The 25,979-nt window shown below is 45.3% G+C and overlaps 1 protein-coding gene across 4 annotated transcripts in view; it reads right to left on the bottom strand.

The window, feature by feature from the left end:
- Positions 1-1,936: 1,936 nt before the first annotated feature.
- The window catches only part of LOC134345086 (lipoma-preferred partner homolog), a 453,573-nt gene continuing 429,530 nt past the window's right edge, over positions 1,937-25,979 (bottom strand). For all 4 annotated transcript variants that reach the window (XM_063045237.1, XM_063045236.1, XM_063045238.1 and 1 more), the window contains exons 8-10: positions 18,795-18,973; positions 9,635-9,755; positions 1,937-6,316 (exon numbers count right to left, since the gene is read on the bottom strand). In XM_063045237.1, the coding sequence (XP_062901307.1) occupies positions 6,188-6,316; positions 9,635-9,755; positions 18,795-18,973 (429 nt within the window). In that variant the 3' untranslated portion in view covers positions 1,937-6,187. The remainder of the gene's footprint in view (positions 6,317-9,634; positions 9,756-18,794; positions 18,974-25,979) is intronic.

Here is a 25,979-nt window from a genome sequence, read left to right as displayed (position 1 = left end):
GAAAAATGTTGTATTATGTAGGAGGGGAAGGTGAGATTGATCTTGGAGTAGGTTAAAAGGTCAGCACAACATCATGGGCCCAAGTGGCTGGACTGTGCTTTAATGTCCAATAATCGATGGATGTATGTCCATAGTAGTCTGAAAATTGACACACGAGTACATAGGGTGATAAGAAAGCGTTTGGTAGGCTTGTTTTCACAGGCTGGGGCACCACGTCTGAGTTGTACAGTCACATGAGTAACAGCCAGGGGCCCTGTTTCTGCATGGTCATTACAGACAGGTGAGTCAAAGCCCCTGTTTGTTCATGGTCATTACGGACAGGTGAGTCGAAGCCCCTGTTTCTCCATCATCATCACAGTCAGGTGAGTCGAAGCCCCTGTTTCTCCATCATCATTACAGACAGGTGAGTCGAAGCCCCTGTTTCTCCATCAGCATTACAGACAGGTGAGTTGAAGCCCCTGTTTCTTCATGGTCATTACGGACCAGTGAGTCAAAGCCCCTGTTTCTGCATGGTCGTCGCAGACAGGTGAGTCGGAGCCCCTGTTTCTGTGTCGTAAGGTTTTTGTGAGTCTGAAGGGAACCGGGATTCTGCTCCTTTCTGGTCTGACACTCAGGGAGATACTTTCAGAGTGTTATGTCAGCGCCTCTAAAGCACAATACTAACAATGGTGCCTCCAGCCTGTGGAGTATGTTGAAGAATCAGGAAAATAGAATATTTGGAATAATCAGAAAATGTCCCGGTAAGTGTTGGCATCCCAAAATATGAGGAACAGGAATGGTTTACAAAACTGGCATCAAAGTAGATTGAAAATTCAAAAATATGAGGTGCAAAGGGACTTGGGAGTCCTAGTGTAGGATTCCCTGAAGGTTAACTGGCAGGTTGGGTCGGTGGTAAGGAAAGCAAATGCGATGTTTGCATTCTTTCCCGGAGGAATAGAGCACAAAAGCTGGGATATAATGCTGAGCCTTTATAAGCCGTTGGTCAAATGACACTTGGAGTATTGTGACGAATGGCCTGGGCCTGAAACATTGACTGTTTATTCCTTTGCATGGATGCTGCCTGACCTGCTGAGATCCTCCAGCATTTTGTGTGTATGTGTGTATCTTGGATTTCCAACATCTGCAGATTTTGGGGTATCGTGAGCAGTTTTGGGCACATTACCTAAGAAAAGGGTGGCAGGATGGAGATGTGTTTCCACCAATGGAGGTGTAAGGCACTCCATCCCTCCGTTAGCCTACAGGTCACCCTTGGGCAAGTTGTAACCCCCCCCCCGCCCCCCAGTGGATATATATGAAGAGGTGGTGCATATCTCCAGCCCTGGTGTGTGACCACTGACACCAGGCAGATGATCTCTGAAGTGTATTGATAATAACTGGAGTCATCCATCTTGTAAAGACACTGGCCAGTAGAAGGCAGTGTCAAACCACATGTGAAGAAACATTTTCCAAGAACAATCACGGTCATGAAACCACGATCGCCTGTGTCATATGACATGGCGCATACAGTAAAGCTGCTGCTGATGATCTAAGCAAAGATACAATGGTGTTGGAGACGGTCCAGAGACGGTTCATGAGAATGAAAGGGAGGGCGGTGTCTCGCTGAAACCTATCAAATATTGATAGGCCGTGTGGAGATGGAGAGGATGTTTCCTATAGTGGGGGAGTCTAGACCAGAGGACACAGATAGAGTGGATGTGGAGAGGATGTTTCCTATGGTGGGGGAGCCTAGGACCAGAGGACACAGGTAGAGTGGGTGTGGAGAGGATGTTTCCTATAGTGGGTGAGTCTGGGACCAGAGGACACAGATAGAGTGGATGTGGAGAGGATGTTTCCTATAGTGGGGGAGTCTAGACCAGAGGACACAGATAGAGTGGATGTGGAGAGGATGTTTCCTATGGTGGGGGAGCCTAGGACCAGAGGACACAGGTAGAGTGGGTGTGGAGAGGATGTTTCCTATGGTGGGGGAGCCTAGGACCAGAGGACACAGGTAGAGTGGGTGTGGAGAGGATGTTTCCTATAGTGGGGGAGTCTGGGACCAGAGGACACAGATAGAGTGGACGTGGAGAGGACGTTTCCTATAGTGGGGGAGTCTCGGACCAGAAGGCACAGCCTCAGAATAAAGAATAAGGAGGAATTTCTTTAGCCAGGGGGTGGTGAATCTGTGGAATTCTTTGCCACAGACAGCTGTGGAGGCTAAGTCATTGGGTATATTTAAAGAGCAGTTTGATGGGTTCTTGATTAGTCAGGGTGACAAAGGTTACGGGGTGAAGGCGGGAGAATGGGATTGAGAGGGATAATAAATCAGCAACGATGGAATGACAGAACAGACTCGATGGGCCAAATGGTCTAATTCTGCTCCTATGTTTTATGATTTTATACTATATATATACTGCATGGCTTGGGAATGTCCTGGATTTGGGAATGTGGTGGCTAGACTTGTAGTCCTTTTAAAGATTTGCAAATGTCTGATGAAGAACCATGAATTGGACAGTCACCCACAGAGAGTTGTAAAGTGTGCCAGAGTTAGCTAGTGTTATTATCAGATTTAAATTGAATTGGGAAGTATTTTTACTTGGTTTGAATGGACTGAGGTCACGTTGATGTAGGCTCTGATGTAAGACACACACAATCAATAAACATTATTACTTTGTGACGCTGGCATTATCCCAGTTCCAAATACAATACTAATTCAGTTTGCATAATCCAATCATGAAAGATGAAGAAGAATTTGTTTTTGCGTAAAGTTCAGGTCCCTGAGGGGCTCTCTGTGGGTGATCTGTCAAGTAACTGTCCAATCTGCACTCCCTGCTGAACTTTGTAACCTCCTCCTCCCCACTGTGTATGTATCAGGAGCGTTGTGTGCTGGGGCAGGACTGCATACGTCACTCTTGGAGGAGCTCGGCCATCCTCTGACATTGCCACAACACTGACTGTGGACTTCAGCAAGGGCAAGTTGAGAGAATATGCACCAGTCCTCATCGAGGCATCAGAGTGCAAAGGGTGAGCACTTGCAAGTGTCAACATCTCTGAAAATCTGTCCTCAGCCCAACATATTGATGCAATTACAAAGGCGGCACAATAACATCTATATTTCATTAGGAGTTTGGGGAGACTTGGGTGTCATAAGGACTCTCGCAAATTTCTACAGGTGTACTGTAGAGAGGATTGGAAAAAGCTGTAAACTCAATCATCTCCATCATGGGCACCGGCCTCCCCAGCATCCAGGACATCTTCAAAAGAAATGCCTCAAAAAGGCGGCATCCATCATTAAGGAGCCCCATCACCCAGGACATGTCCTCTTCTCATTGCTATCAGGATAGAGGTGGTACAGGTTCCTGAAGACACACAATGATTCAGGAACAGCCTCTTCCCCTCTGACATCAGATTTCTGAATGGACAACGAACTCTACCTCATTATTTTTTTCTTTTTTTGCTCTCATTTTTCACTTATTTGATTTCAATATATTTCCTATTGTACTTTTAGTTTTGATTATACTGCTGCAAATTTCACGGCATACGTCAGTGATATTAAACCTGATGTGATGTCACGGAGCAGGAGCTGAGGTTCCGGATGGTGAGTACTTGAACGTTACTTACGGAGGGGTGTTGTTGCACAGATCTGACACACTAACATGGGCACTGGCCGACACAGGAGGCTGTGTAGAGTGGTAGGCCTCAGGCTAACTCCGACCAGGAGGAACTCCATAGCAACGTGTGCAGGCCTCAACCAGACAAATTGAGGACGGCACTCTTGTAAGGAATCTCCTTCCACTCTTCAGGAAATGTATGAAGCAGTCAGAATCCTTCTCCTCACTGAGGGCCAGTTTTACTCAATACCATTGTAAATGTGAGCGAGGGTTTCTCTCTCTGGAGGGAAGGAGGATAACAGGTGACTTGATAGAGGTGTACCGAATGATAAGAGGCATGGATTGAGTGGGCAGCCGTAGACTTTTACCCAGGGTGAACATGGCTAATACAAGGGGGTCTGATTTTAAGATGATTGCAGGAAAGTTCAGGGGGGATGTCAGAGGTAAGGTTTTTACACAGAGAGTGGTTGGTGAGTGGAACGCGATGCCAGGGGTGGTGGAGAGGCAGGTACAAGAGACTCTCAGATAGGCTCATGGATGATAGGAAAATGGAAGGTTACGTGGGAAGGAAAGGTTTGGGTTATCCCGGAGTAGGCTAAAAGTTCAGCATAACATCATGGGCCAAAAGACAAGAGATTCTGCAGATGCTGGAAATCCAGAGCAACACACACAAAATTCTGGAGGAACTCAGCAGGCCAGGCAACACCTGTGCCAATAATCGTTGACAGTTTATTCATTTCCACAGATTCTGCCTGACCTGCTGAGCTCCTCCAGCATTTTGTGTGTGTTGCAGTGCAGAGATGGCAGTTTAGATCTGATCTTGGTTGAATTCTGTCAGCCCAAACTATCACATCACATGTGGGAAGAAGGGGAGAGCACAGAATTTCAATGATCTCACCCAGGAGGGAAAGGGGAGGGGGGTCATTCACACCTTGAGCTCGCAGTACCATGGAACAATACCGAAATTGTTCCTGTGCCCCAAATCTGCATTCATGAGAAAGATCTAGGGTTAACGTGAGAGAAGCATTTGATAACTCTGGGCCTATACTCCCTGGAGTTTAGACGAAAGGGGGATTTCATTAAAAGCTATCAAACTTTGAAAGCCTTAGAGGACATTGAGAGGATATTTCCTATAATGGGGGAATCTAGGACCAGACGGCACAGCTTCAAAATAGAGGGGCGTCCATTTAGAACAGAGGTGAGGAGGAATTTCTTTAGCCAGAGGCTGGTGGATGTGTGGAATTCATTGCCACAGGGGGCTGTGGAGGCTAAGTCATTGGGTACATTTAAAGTGGGGGTTGCCAGGTTCTTGATTAATCGGGGAGTCAAAGGTTATGGGGAGAAGGCAGGAGAATGGGGTTGAGAGGGATAATAAATAGAGTTGTTGTCAAGGGGGATTTCAACTTCTCCAATATAAACAGGGACCTTCTTAGTGTAAGGCACTTAGATGGGGCAGAATTTGTTAAGTATATCCAGGAAAGTTTCGTAAGTTAGTATTAGTCCAATGAGAGGAGACGTTCGGATAAGCAGATGGATATAAGAAGGATGGAGGGATATGGACATGGTGTAGTGTTTGGGTGGCTTTGATCTGCTGTTTAGCCGGCTCAGCACAATACCCTGGGCCAAATGCTGATCCCTGTGCTGTACTCTTCTATCTTCGAAATCAGCTATGATGAAATGGCAGAGCAGACTCGAGGGATCGATTGGCCTAATTCTGCTCCTATGTTTTAAGGTCTTTCTAGGCCTTTCAAAATTCAATAGGTTTCAATGAGATCTCCCCCCCGCCCCACAATTCTTTGAAACTCCAACGAGTACAGGCCCAGAGCTGTTAAACATCCCCATACATTAACTTCAACATTTCCGGACAATGAGATCTTGACCTCAACCAAGTTCCCTGCATCGTCTCTGCAGCTGGTACGCCCAACTTTCCTCATGACAATCTGCAGAAATTCTCCTTCCAGAATGTTCTTAACAAGTCTGGGCTCTCAGTGGTGCCTCTGCATTTGCTTATTTACAATGTCCGGCTATTTAGTCTTATTGCAAAGCAGATTCCCAGAGCTAAAAAAAGGTTACTTTAGTCATTTATAGAGAGCCAGAGGTAAATATTATTCCTTCCTGTACAAACACAAAGCGAGAACGCCTGGTCCCATTTTTATCCGACTCTGCTGTTCAGTCAACAGCTCAACCTAGTGAGCACGGAAGAGCGGGTGGAGGGAGGACCGAGGGGGGGGGAGGAGGGGTGGGGGGAGTGGCAGGGAGAGGGAGAGAGAGAGAGACAGAGATAGTTTAGAGAGACAGACGGAACGTGAGAGACTGAATGTCATGGCAATCTACAGAGAGGGCTGGTGCACGTGGATGAAGGCCCCACAACGAGACATGGCAGGATTGTTCACCTGCTTGACTGGTGCTCCCCACCTGTTTAGCTGTTTAACCGTGCCTGTCCTATACAATGACAGCTCTGGCCAGTGAGAGACCTCGAACTGGCAGACAGCGCAAGCGAAGGTCATCAGAAGGTGAAAGCGTAAAGAATGCGCTGCTGGAATATCTTTGGTAGGATTGTCGGCCCCAGCAGGATGCAGGGGTCCTGCTGGTCAGTGGGCTCACAGGTCAGTGGTGGCCTTGGCAGACAGAAGCTGGATGCGCCTGGCGTTGCAGGATTTGCAGTAGATGTGTCCATCCAGGGGGTAACATCCTTGTGTGTCACCGTCGGAGAGCAGGGTGCCACAGTCCTGAGGAAACAAATACCAGGGCATCAGAAAGAGACAGGCGTCAGTAAAAGATGGGTGAAAGTCCTCCAAGACGTCACAGAGATATATGTAACCGAAACAAGTCCATCTGCCTAACTCGTCCATGCCAACCTGAGCTAGCTGTATTTACCGGCATTAAAAGTACAAATTTCAAAGTTCAAAGTAAATTTATTATCAAAGTGCATATTTGGGAGGACCAGCCAGAGTAGATCTTACACAGTGAATGAACAGTTGGGCACTGAGGAGTGTTGTAGATCGAGGGATCTGGGAGTACAGAGCCATAATTCTTTAAAAGTGGCATCACAGGTAGATGGGGCCATAAAGAGACCTTTTGGCATATTGGCCTTCATAAAGCAATGTATTGGAGATGGGATGTTTTGATGAAGTTGTATAAGGCGTTGGTCAGGTCTAATTTGGACAATTGTGTGCAGGTTTGCTCACCTACCTACAGAAAAGATTAAACAAGGTTGAAAGAGTATAGAGAAAATTTACAAGGATGTTGTCGGGTCTGGAGGACCTGAGTTATAAGGAAAGACAATGGGTTAGGATCTTATTCTTTAGAACGTAGAAGATTGAGAGGAGATTTGATGGAGGTATGCATAATTATGAGGGGTATAGATAGGATAAACACAAGCAGGATTTTCCCACTGAGATTGGGTGGGAATAAAACCGGAGGTCATGGGTTAAGGGTGAAAAGTGAAATGTTTAAGTGGAACATGAGGGGGAACTTCTTCACTCGGAGGGAGTTGAGAGTGTGGAACAAGAAGTCAGCACAAGTGGTGGATGTGGGTTCGATTTCAACATTTAAGACAAATGTGGATAGATACATGGATAGCAGGGGTATAGTCCAGGTGCAGGTCGATGGGAGTAGGCAGATTAATGGTTCAACATGAACTAGATGGGCTGAAGTGCCTGTTTCTCTGCTGTAGAGTTCTATAATTATGTCATTATATACATTTTCTTGCAGGCTGTAACAGTAAGTACAAAGAGCCATTAGTAATAAATAAATACATGATAAATATCAAGAAGATGAGATGAAGAGTCTTTGAAAGTGAGTCCATAGGTTGTGGCAACAGTTCAGTGTTGGGGTGTAACGTTGAGTGATGTTCTCTCCTCTGGTTCAGGATTTGATGGTTGAGGGGTAATAATAGAGCCCTGTGGAACAGCACCAGTCACCAGCAGCCGGTCAGAAAAGGCTCCCTTTAATTCACACTCTTTGCTTCTGACATTCAACAACTGCTTTATCCATGCTAGAATCTTTCCTGTAATATTATGGGCTCATAGTTGTTAAGCAGCCTTCTTAAAATCAAAAGTCAAAGGCCTTCTGAAAATCCAGGTACACAACATTAACAAATTCTCCTTTGCCTAACCTGCTTGTTATTTCTTCAAAGAATTCCAACTGATTTGTCAGGCAAGATTTTCCCTTGAGAAAACCATGCTGATTACAGCCTATTTTATCATGTGCCCCCAAGTACTGAGACCTCATCCTTAATAATTGACTCTAACATCTTCCCAACCACTGAGGTCAGACTAACTGGCCTATAATTTCTGTTCTTCTGCCTCTCTCCTTTCTTGAAGAGTGGAGTGACATTTGCAATTTTCCAATTTTCCGGATCCATTCCAGAATCTAGTGACTCCTGAAAGATCATTATTAATGCCTCCACAATCTCTTCAGTCACCTCTTTCACAACCATGGGGTGTCTACCATCCGGTCCACCTTATGAGAATAGGTTGAGTGAACTCAGCCTTTTCTCCTTGGAGCGGCGGAGGGTGAGGGGTGACCTGATAGAGGTGTATAAGATGATGAGAAGCATTGATCGTGTGGATAGTCAGAGGCTTTTTCCCAGGACTGAAATGGCTAACATGAGAGGCACAGTTTTAGGGTACTTGGAAGCTTGGAGATGTCAGGAGTAAGTTTTTACATAGAGAGTGGTGAGTGCGTGGAATGGGCTGCTGGCGATGGTGGTGGAGGCAGATACGATAGGGTCTTTTACGAGACTCCTGGATAGGTACATGTATCTTAGAAAAATAGAGGACTGTGGGTAACCCGAGGTAATTTCTAAAGTAAGTACATGTTCGGCACAGCCTTGTGGGCCGAAGGGCCTGCATTGTGCTGTAGTTTGCTATGTTCTATGTTTCTAACCACTGATGTCAGACTGACTGGCCTATAGTTTCCTTTCTTCTGCCTCTCTCCCTTGAAGACTGGAGTGATATTTGCAATTTTCCAGTCTTCCAGAACCATGCCAGAGTCTAGTGACTCCTGAAAGATCAGTACTAATGCCTCCACAATCTCTTCAGTCACCTCTTTCATAACCGTGGGGTGTACACCAACTGGTCCAGGTGACTTATCTACCTTCAGACCTGTAAGTTTCCCAAGAACCTTCTCCCTAGTAATGGCAACCTCACACACTTATGACTCCTGACTCTCTCGAACATCCACCACACTGGTTGGGTCTTCCACAAAGACTGATGCTCCAGAGAAAAAACAGTTCCTTTCCCCAAGCAGTAAGGCTGATCAACACCTCCACCCGCTTAGCCCACCCCTCCACACCTCCAGCCACCACGACTTTATCATTTCCTGTCAGGGGTCGGTGTTGGGGCTGTTTCTCTTTACATTGTAAGTCAGTGATTTGGATGATGAAACTGACAGCTTTGTGGCCCAGTTTGTGGATGATGTGAAGATAGCTGGAGGACCAGGTTGTTTTGAGGAAGTAGAGAGGCTATAGAAGGACTTAGACAGATTAGGGGAATGGGCAAAGAAGTGACAGATGAAATATAGTGTCAGGAAGTGTATGGTCATGCACTTTGGTAGAAGAAATAAAAGCATACACCATTTTCTAAACAGGGAGAAAATGAGAAAGTCCTAGGTGCACAGGGATTTGGGAGTCCTTGTGTAGGATCTCCTGAAGGTTAATTTGCAGGTTGAGTTGGTGGTGAAGAAGGCAAATAGAATGTAAGCTTTCATTTTGAGAGGATGTAATGCTGAGGCTGTATAAGGTATGAGTGAGTCCTCACTTGCAGTATTGTGAGCAGTTTTGGGCACCTTATTTAAGAAAGGATCAGTCTACAAGCCATGCCACTCAGGGACTTGGGCGATATTTTTTTGTGACTGTATGTTTCTCTGCTATTGTGACTGGATGTGCTGTGTGCTGTGTGATGTTGGTGCTGTGCTTCGCTCTTGGCCTCGGAGGAACACGGTTTTGTTTGGCTGTATTCGTGCGCATGATTGAATGACAATTAAACTTAAACTTGAAGTTCATAGTAGTGCTCTTATGTCTGATGGCCTTTTGGTCAACGTACCTCACAGCGATAACACTGGACATGGAAATCACGGTCGAGAGCCACGATGCGCACTGTTTCCTCCTGACCCTCAGCAGGCATGATGGGTTCAGCACACACAGAGCAGCGTGGAGCGAACTTCCTGCAGGGGTGACAGACAGCAGGTTAAAGCATAGAGTGGAGCTCAGCGGGTTGCTACCTTGGGCACCACGGTAGCATGGCGGTCAGCGCAACGCAGTTACAGCTTGGAGCGTCAGAGTTCTGAGTTCAACCCCGGCGTCCCTTTTATGGAGTCTGTTTGTTAAAGGTTTGTTTGGAGTTTGTTTGGTAAAAGGAACAATAGCGTGGACGATTTCCTAAATGGGGAGAAGGTTCAAACATCAAAGGTGCAGAGAGACTTAGGAATCCTCGTCCAAGACTCCCAGAAGGTTATTTTACAGTTGAGACTGTGGTGAAGAAGTCAAATGCAATGTTGGCATTTATTTCAAGGGGGATAGACTATAAAAGCAAGGAGATAATGCTGAGCCTTTATAAGACACTAGTCAGGCTGCATTTAGAGTATTGTCATCAGTTTTGGGCCCCAAATCATGGAAAAAGATGAGATTATGAACAGATGGACTGAGTATATTCAGGAATTGTTTGAAGACGATCGAAGTGAAAAACCAGAAATTAAGAAAAACATTGAAGGTCCAAGTATTTTAAAATCTGAAGTTCATAATGCAATAAATAAGATGAAGAAAGGAAAGGCAGCAGGTCCTGATGAATTAGTAATAGAACAAATTATTGCCCTTGAAGATTATGGAATTGAAAAAGTTACTGATTTAATCAATGACATTCATGAGACTGGAATAATACCAGAAGAGATGAAAAAAATCAGTATTTATCACTGTTCCAAAGAAACCTGGAGCAATAGAATGCGAATTACATAGGACCATAAGTTTAATGAGTCATATCACCAGGATATTTCTAACAATTTTGATGACGAGAGCTAAAAGTAAGATACAAGCTGAAATAGGTAAAGAACAATGTGGTTTGTGAAAGACAAAGGTACAAGAAATGCAATATTGATGTTAAGGATACTATCAGAATGAGCTATTCAAGTTCAAAAAGATTTGTTTGTTTGTTTTATCGACTACACAAAAGCATTTGATAAAGTGAAGCACAATAAGTTATTTGAGATATTATAGGAAACTCTAGATCCAGATTTGAAAGACCTCCGCCTAATCAGAAATCTGTACTGGGAACAAACTGCCGCTGTAAGAATAGATGGGGAAGTGAGTCAGTTTATGAAAATCAAGAGAGGTGTTAGACAAGGGTGTGTTTTCTCCTCTGATTTATTTAATGTGTACAGTGAAACAATATTACAAAAAATAAGAGACACCTTGGGAATCAAAGTTGGTGGTGAAAACATCAATAATTTCAGATATACAGATGACACTGTGTTAATTGCCAGTACGGAGGAAGAACTACAAAACTTAATTGATATAGTTGTTGAAGAAAGTACAAAAATGGGTCCATCTATCAATTGCAAAAAGACAGAATGTATGGTGATATCCAAAAAGAAGGAGAATCCTATCTACAGGCTGAGAATAAATGGGAAAGACAGAAAACAAGTACAGAACTTTTGCTACTTAGGAAGCTGGGTGACATAAGATGGCAGGTGCGACATGGACATCAAAAGAAGAATAGAGATGGCAAAAGACACCTTTACGAGAATGAAGAGTATACTGACCAATACTAAACTAGGCATGACAACCCACCTCAGAGTACTGAAATGTTACGTTTATCCAGTTATGTTACATGGATCAGAATGTTGGACAATATCTAGTAACATGAGGAAACGAATTGTAGCAGCAGAGATGTGGTTTTTGAGGAGGATGCAAAGAATATCATGGACGAAACGAATATCTAACGAGGATGTCATGAACAGAGCAAACACAAAAAGAGAAATAACGTATGAGATCATGAAAAGGCAACGTAACTTCATTGGACATGTGATTAGGAAAGAGAAGTTAGAATGCACGGTAATTATGGGAAAGATTGAAGGGAAGAAAGCAAGAGGAAGACAAAGACAAATAATGATGGAGACAGCAGCCAGAGAACTGGAAATGAATACCAATGAATTGATCCACTTGACCCAAAACAGGAGTATGTGGGCCATGGCAGTCAAAGCTCAAACTGGGCACAGCACCTGATGATGATGATGATGATGATGATCTCAGAAAGGACATGTTGTCATTGGAGAGAGTCCAGAGGAGGTTCATGAGGATGACTCCAGGAATGAAGAGGTTAACATATGAGGAACAGTTGGCAGTTTTGGGCCTGTACTCACTGGAAATTAGGAGAATGCAGAGAAATCTCATTGAAACCTACTGAATGTTGAAAGAACTAGATAGGGTGGATGTGGAGAAGATGTTTCCTATAGTGGGGTTATCCAAACTAGAGGGAACAGCTTTAAAACTGAGGGGTGACCCTTTAGAACAGAGTTGAGGAGGATTTTTAAAAATGACCTGGATGAGGAAGTGGAGGGATGGGTTAGTAAATTTGCTGATGACACAAAGGTTGGGGGTGTTGTGGACAGTGTGGAGGGCTGTCAGAGGTTACGATGGGACACTGATAGGATGCAAAACTGGGCTGAGAAGTGGCAGATGGAATTCAACCCAGATAAGTGTGAGGTGGTTCATTTTGGTAGGTCAGATATGATGGCAGAATATAGTGTTAACGGTAAGACTCTTGGCAGTGTGGAGGATCAGAGGGATCTTGGTGTCCGAGTCCATAGGACACTGAAAGCTGCTGTGCAGGTTAACTCTGTGGTTAAGAAGGCATATGGTGTATTGGCCTTCATCAATCGTGGAGTTGAATTTAGGAGCAGAGAGGTGATGTTACAGCTATATAGGACCCTGGAGTACTGTGCTCAGTTCTGGTCGCCTCACTACAGGAAGGATGTGGAAACCATAGAAAGGGTGCAGAGGAGATTTACAAGGATGTTGCCTGGATTGGGGAGCATGCCTTATGAAAACAGGTTGAGTGAACCTGGCCTTTTCGCCTTGGAGCGATGGAGGATGAGAGGTGACCTGATAGAGGTGTATAAGATGATGAGAGGCATTGATTGTGTGCATAGTCAGAGGCTTTTTCCCAGGGCTGAAATGGTTGCCACAAGAGGGCACAGGTTTAAGGTGGTTGGGAGTAGGTACAGAGGAGATGTCAGGGGTAAGTTTTTTTATGCAGAGAGTGGTGAGTGCGTGGAATGGGCTGCCGGCAACCGTGGTGGAGGTGGAGACGATAGGGTCTTTTAAAAGACTATTGGATAGGTACACGGAGCTTAGAAAAATAGAGGGCTGTGGGTAACCCTAGTAATTTCTGAGGTAGGGACATGTTCAGCACAACTTTGTGGGCCAAAGGGCCTGTATTGTGCTGTAGATTTTCTGTGTTTCTATGATTTTTTTTAAGCCGGAGAATAGTGAATCTGTGGAATGCTCTGCCACAGACTGCGGTGGAGACCAAGTCCATGTGTATATTTAAAGCGGAAGTTGATAGTTTCTGATTGGTCAGGGCATCAAAGGTTATGGTGAGAAAGCATATGAATGGGGTTGAGCGGGATCCGGGATCAGCCATAATGGAATGGCAAGGCAGACTTGATGGGCTGAATGGCCTAATTCTGCTATGTTTTATGGTCTGCTCTCTGTGAACACGTGGATTTCTTCTGGGTGCTCTGGTTTCCTGTCACAGTCCAAAGATCTACCATTTGGTAGGTTAATTGGTAATTGTAAACTGTCCTGTGATTAGGCAAGGGTTAAATATGTGGGTTACTGGGCAGTGCAGCTCGAAATGCCAAAAGGGCTTATTCTACGCTGTACCGTCAGCTCCACACTTACTGGTACCAACAGATGCACACTCTGTGCAAACAGTCATGGTCACAGTAGTGGGAGCTTCAGGGACCGGTTCTCAGTTCACCTCACAGAGGGCATGGGCCTCTTATCAAAGAAAGGATGTGCTGACATTGGAGGTTCATGATAATAATCCCAGAAATGAAATGGTTAACAGCTGAGGTGCATTTGATGGCTCTGGGCCTGTATTCGCTGGAGTTTAAAAGAATGAAGGGGGATGTCATTGATATCTACCAAATATTGAAAGGTCTAGATAGAGTGGATGTAAGGAGGATGTTTCCAATAATGGGTGGGTCTAGGATCAGAGGGCACAGCCTTAGAATAGATGGACATCCATTTAGAACAGAGATCACAAGGAGTTTCTTTACCAGAGGGTGATGAATCTGTGGAATTCATTGCCACAGATGACTGTGGAGGCCACGTCTTTGGGTATATTTAAAGCAGATCTTGACAGGTTCTTGATTAGTCAGGGCATCAAAGGTTATATGGAGAGGGCAGGAGAATGGGGTTGAGAGGGATAATAAATCAGCCATGATGAAATAGCGGAGCAGACCCAATGGACCAAATGACCTAATTCTTCTCCTATGTCTTAAGGAATACTGGTGTCTATCATTTAAGAACTCAATGTTTTCCCAATGATATTAAATGCATTAGAAATGCAGATTCATCCACCAACATAGGGGACATATTTATCCAGAGAGAGTTGGCAACATCAGGGATTGTACTCCAGGGAGAGTCGGTGTATCTGGGACTCTACCTGAGGGAGAGTCGGTACATTAGAGACTGCATCCCAGGGGAGAGTTGGTATATCAGCAAATGTACCTCGGGCAAAGTTAGTACATCAGGGACTGTACCCCCAGGGAGAGTCGATACAACGGGACCTTGTGCAAGATCTGGTCTCTGGTTTGTCTTCCTTCCTGAGGGATATTGGTGAGGAGGGGAGGGCAGATGGAACTGACAGGGTGGGGGCTGTGTCCTGTAACTTGGTGAAATAGGAGCCAGAAACTGTGCACAAACATTTCACATGTCTCAGATCCCAGTTGCTGGTCTGGTAGAGACGACCTTTATTCGTCACAAATGCATCAAAACAGAGTGAAATATGTTGTTGGTGACAATGCCCAAAACAGGCTAGTGATGTGCTGGGGCAGCCCACAAATAACCGTCATATTTCCAACACCAGCATTTTGCCCACAGTGCACGAACACAACCCTGTTACAGCTGTCAATTCCAGAGTCCTCTCCAAGCAAGTTGGTACTTTCCTTCCGGTGCATGCGTGGCTTTGCTCTGTGTGCTCTGCTTTCCTCCCAGAACTGATCAGTTGGTCACTGTAAATCAGGTTTGGGTTAAATTAGTGGGTTTCTGGATGAAGCAGCCCGAAGGGCCTCTTCTGTTCTAAATAAATTGGGGCGTAGAGATAGAGTAAATGCAAGCAGGCTTTTTCCAGCCAGCTTGGGTAAGACTAGAACGAGAGGTCATGGGTTAAGGGTGAAAAATGAATGTTAAAGTGGAACATGAGGGAAATCTTGTTCACTCAGGGTGGTGACAGTGTGGAGAATGAATTGATCATACAGACTGGAACAGGAATTGGTCGTACAGACTGAAGCAGAAATTGAACTCAGACTGGAACAGGAATTGATCATACTTTATACTTTATTGTCACCAAATAATTGATACTTTAACGTACAATCCTCACAGCGAAATTTGATTCTGCGCTTCCCGCTCCCTGGATTACAAATATTAAATATTAAAAATAGTAAAAATTGGTAAATAATAAAAATTTAAATTATACATCATAAACCAAAAATAGAAAAATAGAAAGTAAGGTAGTACAAAAAAACCGAGAGGCAGGTCCGGATATTTGGAGGGTATGGCCCAGATCCGGGTCAGGATCCGTTCAGCAGTCTTATCACAGTTGGAAAGAAGCTGTTCCCAAATCTGGCCGTCTGAGTCTTCAAGCTCCTGAGCCTTCTCCTGGAGGGAAGAGGGACGAAAAGTGCGTCGGCTGGGTGGGTCGTGTCCTTGATTATCCTGGCAGCACTGCTCCGACAGCGTGCGGTATAAAGTGAGTCCACAGATGGAAGATTGGTTTGTGTGATGTGCTGCGCCGTGTTCACAATCTTCTGCAGCTTCTTTTGGTCTGGGACAAGACAATTTCCATACCAGGCTGTGATGCACCCTAGAAAAATGCTTTCTACGGCGCATCTATAAAAATTAGTGAGGATTTTAGGGGACAGGCCAAATTTCTTTAGTTTTCTCAGGAAGTAAAGGCACTGGTGGGCCTTCTTGGCAGTGAACTCTGCTTGGTTGGACCAAGTCAGGTCATTTGTGATATTGACCCCGAGGAACTTAAAAGTTTTTGACCTGTTCCACTTGCGCACCACCGATGTAAATTGGGTCCTGTGGTCCGCTACTCCTTCTGAAGTCAACAACCAATTCCTTCATCTTGCTGACGTTGAGGGATAGGTTATTGTCTTTGCACCATGCCACCAGGTTCTTAATTTCCGCTCTGTACTCAAACTCATCATTACCGAGATACGGCCTACAATTGTTGTGTCATCAGCAAACTTATATATTGAGTTCGATGGAAACTAGGCTACACAATCATGGGTGTACAGTGAGTACAGCAGGGGGCTGAGTACACAGCCTTGTGGGGCACCGGTGCTCAGAATGATTGCAGAGGAGAGCTTGTCCCCTATTCTTACAGCCTGGGTCCTGTCTGTGAGGAAGTTGAAGATCCAGCTGCAGATCTGAGTGCTAAGGCCCAGGTTCCGGAGCTTAGGAATCAGTTTATTTGGAATGATGGTATTAAAGGCAGAGCTGTAGTCAATGAAAAGGAGCCTTACGTATGTGTCTTTATTCTCCAGGTGTTCTAGGGAGGAACGTAGGGCCAGAGAGATGGCATCTGCCATTTACCTGTTGCTCCAGTAGGCGAATTGCAAAGCGTCGAGGTTGACCGGTAGGCTGTGGTTGATGTGTGCCATAACCAATCATTCGAAGCACTTCATAGCAATTGATGTCAGAGCCACAGGTCAATAGTCATTCAGACATGCCACCTTGCTCTTCTTCGGCACTGGGATTATCGTTGCCTTCTTAAAACATGAGGGGATCTTAGACTGAAGCAAGGAGCAGTTGAAGATGTCAGCAAACACTCCAGCTAGCTCGCTTGCACAGGCCCGGAGAACCCGTCCTGGGACGCCATCTGAGCCCGTCGCCTTCCTTGGATTTATCTTCAGGAAGGCCCTTCTAACGTCCTCCTCGGTGATGATGAATCTCGATGCCACCAGGTCTGGTTCATCCGGAGGGAGCGGGATGCTCCTCTTCTGTTCGAATTTTGCGTAGAATACGTTAAGTTCATCAGGAAGAGAAGTGCCACAGTTATTGATATTCCCAGCCTTTTCTTTGCGCCCAGTGATCTCACTTAGACCCTGCCATAGTCTACTGGCATCCCTCTGGTTAGCCTGGGCTTCCTACTTGGCTCAATATTGCCTCTTGGCGCCCTTAATGGCTTTCCGGAGTTCACACCTGGATTCCGTGTAGTGACTGGTATCCCCGGACCTAAAAGCCACAGCTCTAACCTTTAATAGGGACTTGACCTCATAATTCATCCAAGGTTTCCGGTTAGGGAAAACCTGGATCGTCTTGCGAGACACACAGTCCTCCGTGCATTTCCAGATAAAGTCTGTAACAGCTCATCGAGGTCAGCTGCCGAGTCCTTGAATACTAACCAGTCCACCGATTCAAAGCAGTCACGGAGGACCTCATCCGTTTCCTCCGTCCAATGCGACACTACTTTTGACACCATGACCTCCGGATTCAGTTTCTGTTTGTAAGCCGGGAGGAGAAGTACGGCCTGATGGTCCGATTTTCCGAAGTGAGGTTGTGGGAGGGAATGGTAGGCATCCTTGACTGCTGTGTAGCAGTAGTCAAGTATATTTCAGCCTCTAGTGGGGCAGGAGACGTGAATTAGACAGGAATCATGCAGAGAGGAGCAGGAATTGAATGTACAGACTGGAACAGGAATTGGTCACACAGACTGGAACAGGAATTGATCGTACAGACTGGAGCGGGAATCGATCGTACAGACTGGAGCAGGAATCGATCGTACAGACTGAAACAGGAATCGATCACACAGACTGGAGCAGGAATCGGTCGTACAGACAGGAACAGGAATTGATCACACAGACTGGAGCAGGAATCAATTGTACAGACTGGAGCAGGAATCGATCGTACAGACTGGAGCAGGAATCGATCGTACAGACTGGAACAGGAATTGATCACACAGACTGGAGCAGGAATTGATCGTACAGACTGGAGCAGGAATCGATCGTACAGACTGGAACAGGAATTGATCACACAGACTGGAGCAGGAATTGATCGTACAGACTGGAGCAGGAATCGATCGTACAGACTGGAACAGGAAACGATCACACAGACTGGAGCAGGAATTGATCACACAGACTGGAGCAGGAATTGATCGTACAGACTGGAGCAGGAATCGATCGTACAGACTGGAGCAGGAATCGATCACACAGACTGGAGCAGGAATCGATCGTACAGACTGGAATGGGAATTGATCACAGACTGGAGCAGGAATCGATCGTACAGACTGGAGCAGGAATCGATCGTACAGACTGGAGCAGGAATCGATCGTACAGACTGGAGCAGGAATCGATCGTACAGACCGAAACAGGAATCAATCACACAGACTGGAGCAGGAATCGATCGTACAGACTGGAGCAGGAATCGATCGTACAGACTGGAATGGGAATTGATCGTACAGACTGGAGCAGGAATTGAACTCAGATTGGTGAATTAAAGTGTAACACTGACAGCTACGCTGCGGTGCTGCCACTGTGGTACTCGTTGTTGCAGTAATTGTCCATCTTACAGTAGCTGTTCATCAAAAGCCGCTCCCTCGTTCCCGCTAGGGATCGGCCTGTTTAAGGAGCACTGCAGCCCCTCCCACTAGCTCCGTGTAGCACAGAAACCATGTGCTGTCTGGGTCGCAATGCCGTGGAAGCAGTGAACATCAGAGTGTGCTGCAGTGCAGAAGTCTCGAGCACACACTTCGGATTAGTATTCGCCGCAGTGTTTACCTTTGGTGTGTGTCTTGTCCTGCCACTTCACACACTCCGTTTGGATAAGCATTTGTAACTAAGTGTAACTTGAAGGCTTCACTGAATACCTGATGTCTGTCTTGTCCTCTAAATAAATAATGAACATACTTACCGAGAGTGAGTGTGAAACGTGTAAAGCTGGTTGCCAGAGAAGCGGCTGGTGGCTGCGGTACTTACTTGTGGAAGTCCTGGATGCAGTGGATCTGGTTGCTGGAGTCCACAGTGAAGGGGATGCCGTCCAGACTGCGGTGACACACCACACAGGTGAAGCACTGTGGGTGAAAGGCCCGGCCGGTCGCCCGAAGGATGCGCTCCATGATCGGCTTCGAGCAGACGCTGCACTGCTCCAGAGTGCTCTGTGCAGGAGAGAACACCCACTCAGAATCACAGAACATTACCGCACAGTACACACCCTTCGGCCCACGAAGTTAGGTCAAACTTTTAACCTGCTCCCTTCTCTCTCACATACCCCTCCATTTTTCCAGCATTCATGTGTCTATCTAAGAGTGTCTTAAATGTGCCTAATGTATCTGCCTCAAATTTCACCAAGTGTCGACTGAAAGAGGAAACCACAGGTCCGTCAGCCAGATCTCTTTGGGGAAATCAGACGTGGAGAGGGTCAGCATCTTTAAATTCCTTGCTGTTATTATTTCAGAGGGCCTGTCCTGGGCCAGCACATAACTGCCATTATGAAGAAAGCACAGCAGCTCATCTACTTCCTCAGGAATTTGTGAATATTCAGAATGTCATGTAAAACTTTCACTAATTTCAATAGACATGGTAGAAAGTGCACTGACCGGTTGCATCAAGGCTTTGTGTAGCAACAGCGATGCCTGTGAATGGAAAAGCTGAAGGAAGTAGTGGATACAGCCCAGTCCTTCACAGGTGAAGTCCTCCGCACCATTGAGCACATTGACAAGAGACGCTGTCACAGGAAAGCAGCATCCACCATCAGGGATCTCCCAGCATCCCAGACCCATATCAGCAAGTTCAGAAACAATTATCACCCCTCAAACATCAGGCTGTTGAACCAGAGGGGATAACTTCACTTAACTTCCCTCACCCCATCGCTGAACTGTTCCCACAACCTATGGATTCACCTTCAACGACTCTTCATCTCATGTTCTTGATATTTACAGCTTATTTATTTATTACTATTACCCTTTTTTCTCACTTTTCTATTTGCAGAGTTTGTGGTCTTTTGCAGATTAGCTGTTTGTTCTGTTGGGTGAGGTCTTTGACCAGATGATCATAAGACCTAGGAGCAGAATTAGGCCATTCAGCCCATCGAGTCTGCTCGGCCATTCCATCATGGCTGATCCCGGATCCCACTCAACCCCATACATCTGCCTTCTCGCTATATCCTTTGATGCCCTAACCAATCAGGAAACGACCAAATTCTGCCTTAAGTATATGCACAGACTTGGCCTCACCACAGTCTGTGGCAGAGCATTCCACAGATTCAGTACTTTCCGGCTAAAAATATTCCTCCTTACCTCTATTCTGAATGGTCACCCCTCGATTTTGAGGCTGTGCCCTCTAGTTCTGGATATCCCACCATAGGAAATATCCTCTCCACCCTATAAAGTCCTTTCATTGATTCCATTGTGTTTCTTTATTACGAATGCCTGCCAGAAGGTTGTATATGGTAATATACATCTACTTTGATAATAAATTTACTTTCAACTTTGATCTATGGCCTCCACAGCTGCCTAGGGCCTTCAGTTTCTTAGACCATAAGAGCATAAAGTACAGGAGCAGAATTAAGCAATTTGGCCCATCAAGTCTGCTTCACCAATTGATCATGGCTGACCCAATTTTCCTCTCAGCCCAAATCTCCTGCCTTCTCCCTGTGACCCTTCATGCTCTGACCAATCAAGAGTGTATCAACCTCTGTCTTAAATATACATAAAGACTTGGGTTCCACAGCTGCCTGCGGCGAAGAATTCCACAGATTCATCACTCTGAGAGAAATTCCTCCTTGTCTCTGTTCTAAACAGTCGCCCCTCTATTCTGAGGCTGTGTCCTCTGGTCTTAGACTCTCCCCCCATAGGAAACATCCTCCCCACATCCACTCTATCAAGGCCTTTTGTTATTTGATAGGTTTCAATTAGGTCACCCTTCATTCTTCTGAATTCCAGTGAATACAGGCCCAGAGCCATCAAACACTCTTCATATGACAAGCCATTCAATCCTGGAATCATTTTTGTGAACCTCCTTTGAACCCTAAACACTAGAAGACACTAGACAGTAGAATACTACAGCACAGTACAGGCCCTTCGGCCCTCAGTGTTGTGCCGACCCATATATTCCTTTAAAAAACGTACTAAACCCTCACTACCCCGTAACCCTCTATTTTTCTTTCATCCATGTGCCTGTCCAAGAAGCTCTTAAATACCCCTAATGTTTTAGCCTCCACCACCATCCCTGGCAAGTCATTCCAGGCACCACAACCCTCTGTGTAAAAAACTTACCCCTGATGTCTCCCCTAAACTTCCCTCCCTTAACTTTGTACATATGCCCTCTGGTGTTTGCTATCCGTGTCCTGGGGAACAGGTACTGGCTATCCACCCAACCTATGCCTCTCATAATCTTGTAGACCTTGATCAAGTCCCCTCTCATCCTTCAGTTTCAGTACATCCTTTCTAAGATAAAGGGCCCAAAACTGCTCACAATACTCCAAGTGAGGCCTCACCAGTACTTTCTAAACTTTCAACATCATATCCTTGTATTTATATTCTAGTTCTCTTGAAATAAATGCTAACATTGCATTTGCCTTCCACACCAAAAAAGCAATCTGCAAATTAACCTTCAGGGAACCCTGCACAAGGACTCCCAAGTCCTTTTGCGCCTCAGATTGAATTTTCTTTCATTTAGAAAATCATCTATGCTTTCATTTCTTCTACCAAAGTGCATGACCATACACTTCCCGACACTGTATTCCATCTGCCACTTCTTTGCCCATTCTCCTAATCAGTCTAAGTTAATAGACAATAGACAATAGGTGCAGGAGTAAGCCATTCGGCCCTTCGAGCCAGCACCACCATTCACTGTGATCATGGCTGATCATCCACAATCATTATCCAGTTCCTGCCTTATCCCCATAACCTTTGATTCCGCTATCTTTAAGAGCTCTATCCATCTCTTTCTTGAAAGCATCCAGAGACTTGGCCTCCACAGCCTTCTGGGCCAGAGCATTCCATATATCCACCACTCTCTGGGTGAAAAAGTTTTTCCTCAACTCCGTTCTAAATGGCCTACCCCTAATTCTTAAACTGTGGCCTCTGGTTCTGGACTCACCCATCAGCGGGAACATGCTTCCTGCCTCCAGCGTGTCCAATCCCTTAATACTCTTATATGTTTCAATAAGATCCCCTCTCAGCCTTCTAAATTCCAGAGTAAACAAGCCCAGTCGCTCCAATCTTTCGACATATGACAGTCCCACCATCCCGGGAATTAACCCTGTGAACCTACACTGCACTCCCTCAATAGCAAGAATGTCCTTCCTCAAATTTGGAGACCAAAACTGCACACAGTACTCCAGGTGTGGTCTCACCAGGGCCCTATGCAACTGCAGAAGGACCTCTTTGCTCTTATACTCAATTCCCCTTGTTATGAAGGCCAGCATGCCATTAGCTTTCTTCACTGCCTGCTGTACTTGCATGCTTGCTTTCAGTGACTGATGTACAAGAACACCTAGATCTCGTTGTGCTTCCCCTTTTCCTAACTTGACTCCATTTAGATAATAATCTGCCTTCCCGTCCTTACCACCGAAGTGGATAACCTCACTTTTATCCACATGAAACTGCATCTGCCATGCATCTGCCCACTCACCCAGCCTGTCCAAGTCACCCTGCATTCTCATAACATCCTCCTCACATTTCACACTGCCACCCAGCTTTGTGTCATCCTTTTGAGGCCCCTCTGCTTCCTCAAAACTTCCAGCCCCTCCACCTACCTTTGTATCATCTGCAAACTTCGCCATAAAGGAATCAATTCCGTCATCCAAAACACTGACATATAACAGATCTCTGTGGAACACCACTAGTCACCGGCAGCCAACCAGAAAAGGCTCCCTTTATTCCCACTCTTTGCCTCCTGCCAATCAGCCACTGCTTTATCCATGCTAGAATCTTTCCTGTAATACCATGGGCTCGTAGCTTGTTAAGCAGCCTCATGTGTGGCACCTTGTCAAAGGCCTTCTGAAAATCCAAGTACACAACATCAACCAATTTTCCTTTGTCTACCCTGCTTGTTATTTCTTCAAAGAATTCCAACAGATACGCCAGGCAAGGTTTTCCCTTGAGGAAGCCACACTGACCATGGGCCCCAAGTACCCTAAGATATCATCCCTAATAATTGAATCCAACATTTTCCCAACCAAAAAACTAGGTAATAATAGAGATCTAGCAGGTTATAAGGCTAGCAGGAAGGAGCTTAAAAATGAAATTAGGAGAGCCAGAAAGGGCCATGAGAAGGCCTTGGTGAGCAGGATTTAAGAAAACCCGAAGCCATTCTACAAGTATGTAAAGAGCAAGAGGATAAGACATGAGAGCATAGGACCAATCAAGTGTGACAGTGGAAAAGTGTGTATGGAACTGGAGGAGATAGCTGAGGTACTTAAGGAATACTTTACTTCAGTATTCACCATGGAAAAGGATCTTGGCGATTGTAGGGATGACTTACAGCGGATTGAAAAGCTTGAGCATATAGACATTAAGAAAGAGGACGTGTTGGAGCTTTTGGAAAGCATCAAGTTGGATAAGTCTCCAGGACCAGATGAGACGTATCCCAGGCTACTGTGGGAGGCAAGGGAGGAGATTGATGAGCCTTTGGCAATGATCTTTGCATCATCAATGGGGATGAGAGCGGTTCCAGACGATTGAGGGGTTGCAGATGTTGTTCCCTTATTCAAGAAAGGGAGTAGAGATAGCCCAGGAAATTATAGACCAGTGAATCGTACTTCAGTGTTTGGTAAGTTGATGGAAAAGATTTTGAGAGGCAGGATTTATGAACATTTAGAGAGACTTAATATGATAAGGAATAGTCAGCATGGCTTTGTCAAGGGCAGGTCATGCCTTACGAGCCTGATTAAATTTTTTGAGGATGTGACTACACACGTTGTTGAAGGTAGAGCAGTAGATGTAGTGTATATGGATTTCAGCAAGGCATTTGATAAGGTACCCCATGCAAGGCTTATTGAGAAAGTAAGGAGGCATGGGATCCAAGGGGACATTGCTTTGTGGATCCAGAACTGGCTTTCCCACAAAAGGCAAAGTGTGGCTGTAGACAGGTCATATTCTGCATGGAGGTTGGTGACCAGTGGTGTGCCTCAGGGATCTGTTCTGGGACCCCTTCTCTTTGTGATTTTTATAAATGACCTGGATGAAGTAGTGGAGGGATGGGTTAGTAAATTTGCTGATGACACAAAGGTTGGGCCTGTTGTGGATAGTGTGGAGGGCTGTCAGAGGTTACAGTGGGACATCAATAGGATGCAAAACTGGACAGAGAAGTGGCAGATGGAGTTCAACCCAGATAAGTGTGAGGTGGTTCAGCTTGGTAGGTCAAATATGATGTCAGAATATAGTATTAATGGTAAGACTCTTGGCAGTGTGGAGGACCTGTGGGATCTTGGGGTCCGAGTCCATAGGACACTCAAAGCTGCTGCGCAGGTTGACTCTGTGGTTAAGAAGGCATACAGTGCATTGGCCTTCATCAACCGTGGGATTTACAAGGATGTTGATTGGATTGGGGAGCATGCCTTATGAGAATAGGTTGAGTGAAACTTGGCCTTTTTTCCTTGGAGCGACAGAGGATGAGAGGTGACCTGATAGAGGTGTATAAGATGATGAGAGGCATTGATCCTGTGGACAGTCGGAGGCTTTTTCCCAGGGCTGAAATAGCTAACAGGAGAGGGCACAGTTTTAAGGTGCTTGGAAGTAGGTACAGAGGAGATCTCAGGGGTAAGTTTTTTACAACGAGAGCAGTGAGTGCATGGAATGGGCTGCTGGCAAAGGTGGAGAAGGCTGATACGATGGGGTTTTTTAAGAGACTCCTAGATAGGTACATGGAGCTTAGAAAAATGGAGGGTTATGGGTAACCCTAGGTAATTTCTAAGGTAAGTACATGCTTGGCACAGCATTGCGGGCTGAAGGGCCTGTATTATGCTGTAGGTTTTCTATGTTCTCTGTTTCTAACCATGATGTCAGACTAACTGGCCTATAGTTTCCTATAGTTCTCTCCCTTGAAGAGTGGAGTGACATTTGCAGTTTTCCAGTCTTCCAGAACCATTCCAGGATCTAGTGATTCTTGAAAGATCATTACTAATGCCTCCACAATCTCTTCAGCCACCTCTTTCAGAACCCTGGGGTGTACACCATCTGGTCCAGGTGACTTGTCTACCTTCTCTTAATAATGGTAACTTCACACACTTTATGCTCCCTGGCACCTGGAACATTCACCATACTGCTAGTGCTTTCCACAGTGACGCTAAATACTTATTCAATTCGTCCACTATTTCCTTTTCCCCAAGTACTACCTCTCCAGCATCATTTTCCAGCAATCTGATATACACTGTTGCATCTCTTTTACACTATATGTAGCTGAAGAAACTTTTGGTATCCTGTTTAATATTGTTGGCTAGCTCACTTTTGTATTCCATCTTTACCATCTTCATTATTTTTTAGTTGCTTTCTGTTGGTTTTTAAAAGCTTCCCAATCCTCTAACTTCCCAACTATTTTTGCTCTATTATATGCCCTTTCTTTGGCTTTTATGTTGCCTTGACTTCTCTTGTTAGCCATGGTTGTGTCATTTTGCCTTTAGAATACTTCTTACCCTTTGTTATGTATATATATTGTGCTTTTTGAATTGCTTCCAGAAATTTCCGCTATTGCTGTATTGCTGTCATCCCTGCCAGTGTTCTTTTCCAATCAATTCTGGCCAACTCCACTGTCACGCCTATGCATTTCCCTTTACATCACTGTAATACTGATACGTCTGACTTTAGCTTTTCCTTCTCAAATTTCAGGATGAATTCAATCATATTATGATCATTTACCCCTGAGAGGATACCTTTTCCCACATCCCAAAGACGTATGGGTTGGTAGGTTATCTGGTTGATGTAGGAAGACTGTTAGGGTGTAAGTGAGTGCTGTCAGAGTTGAGTGGTGAATGGGTTAGAACATAGAACACTACAACACTCACTTTCAAATAGAGATAGCTTGGAGACAGTGTGTGAGGGAGGATAGGCAGGTGATAGAGAAGGAACGCACTCAGACCGACGATTGAGATGTGTCTATTTTAACGCAAGGAGTATTGTGAAAAAAGAGGATGAGCTTAGAGCGTGGATCAGTACTTGGAGC

This window comes from Mobula hypostoma, chromosome 4, assembly GCF_963921235.1.
Source record: "Mobula hypostoma chromosome 4, sMobHyp1.1, whole genome shotgun sequence".
Classification (NCBI taxonomy): Eukaryota; Metazoa; Chordata; class Chondrichthyes; order Myliobatiformes; family Myliobatidae; genus Mobula; species Mobula hypostoma.
This window is presented reverse-complemented; position numbering and strand designations above follow the sequence as displayed.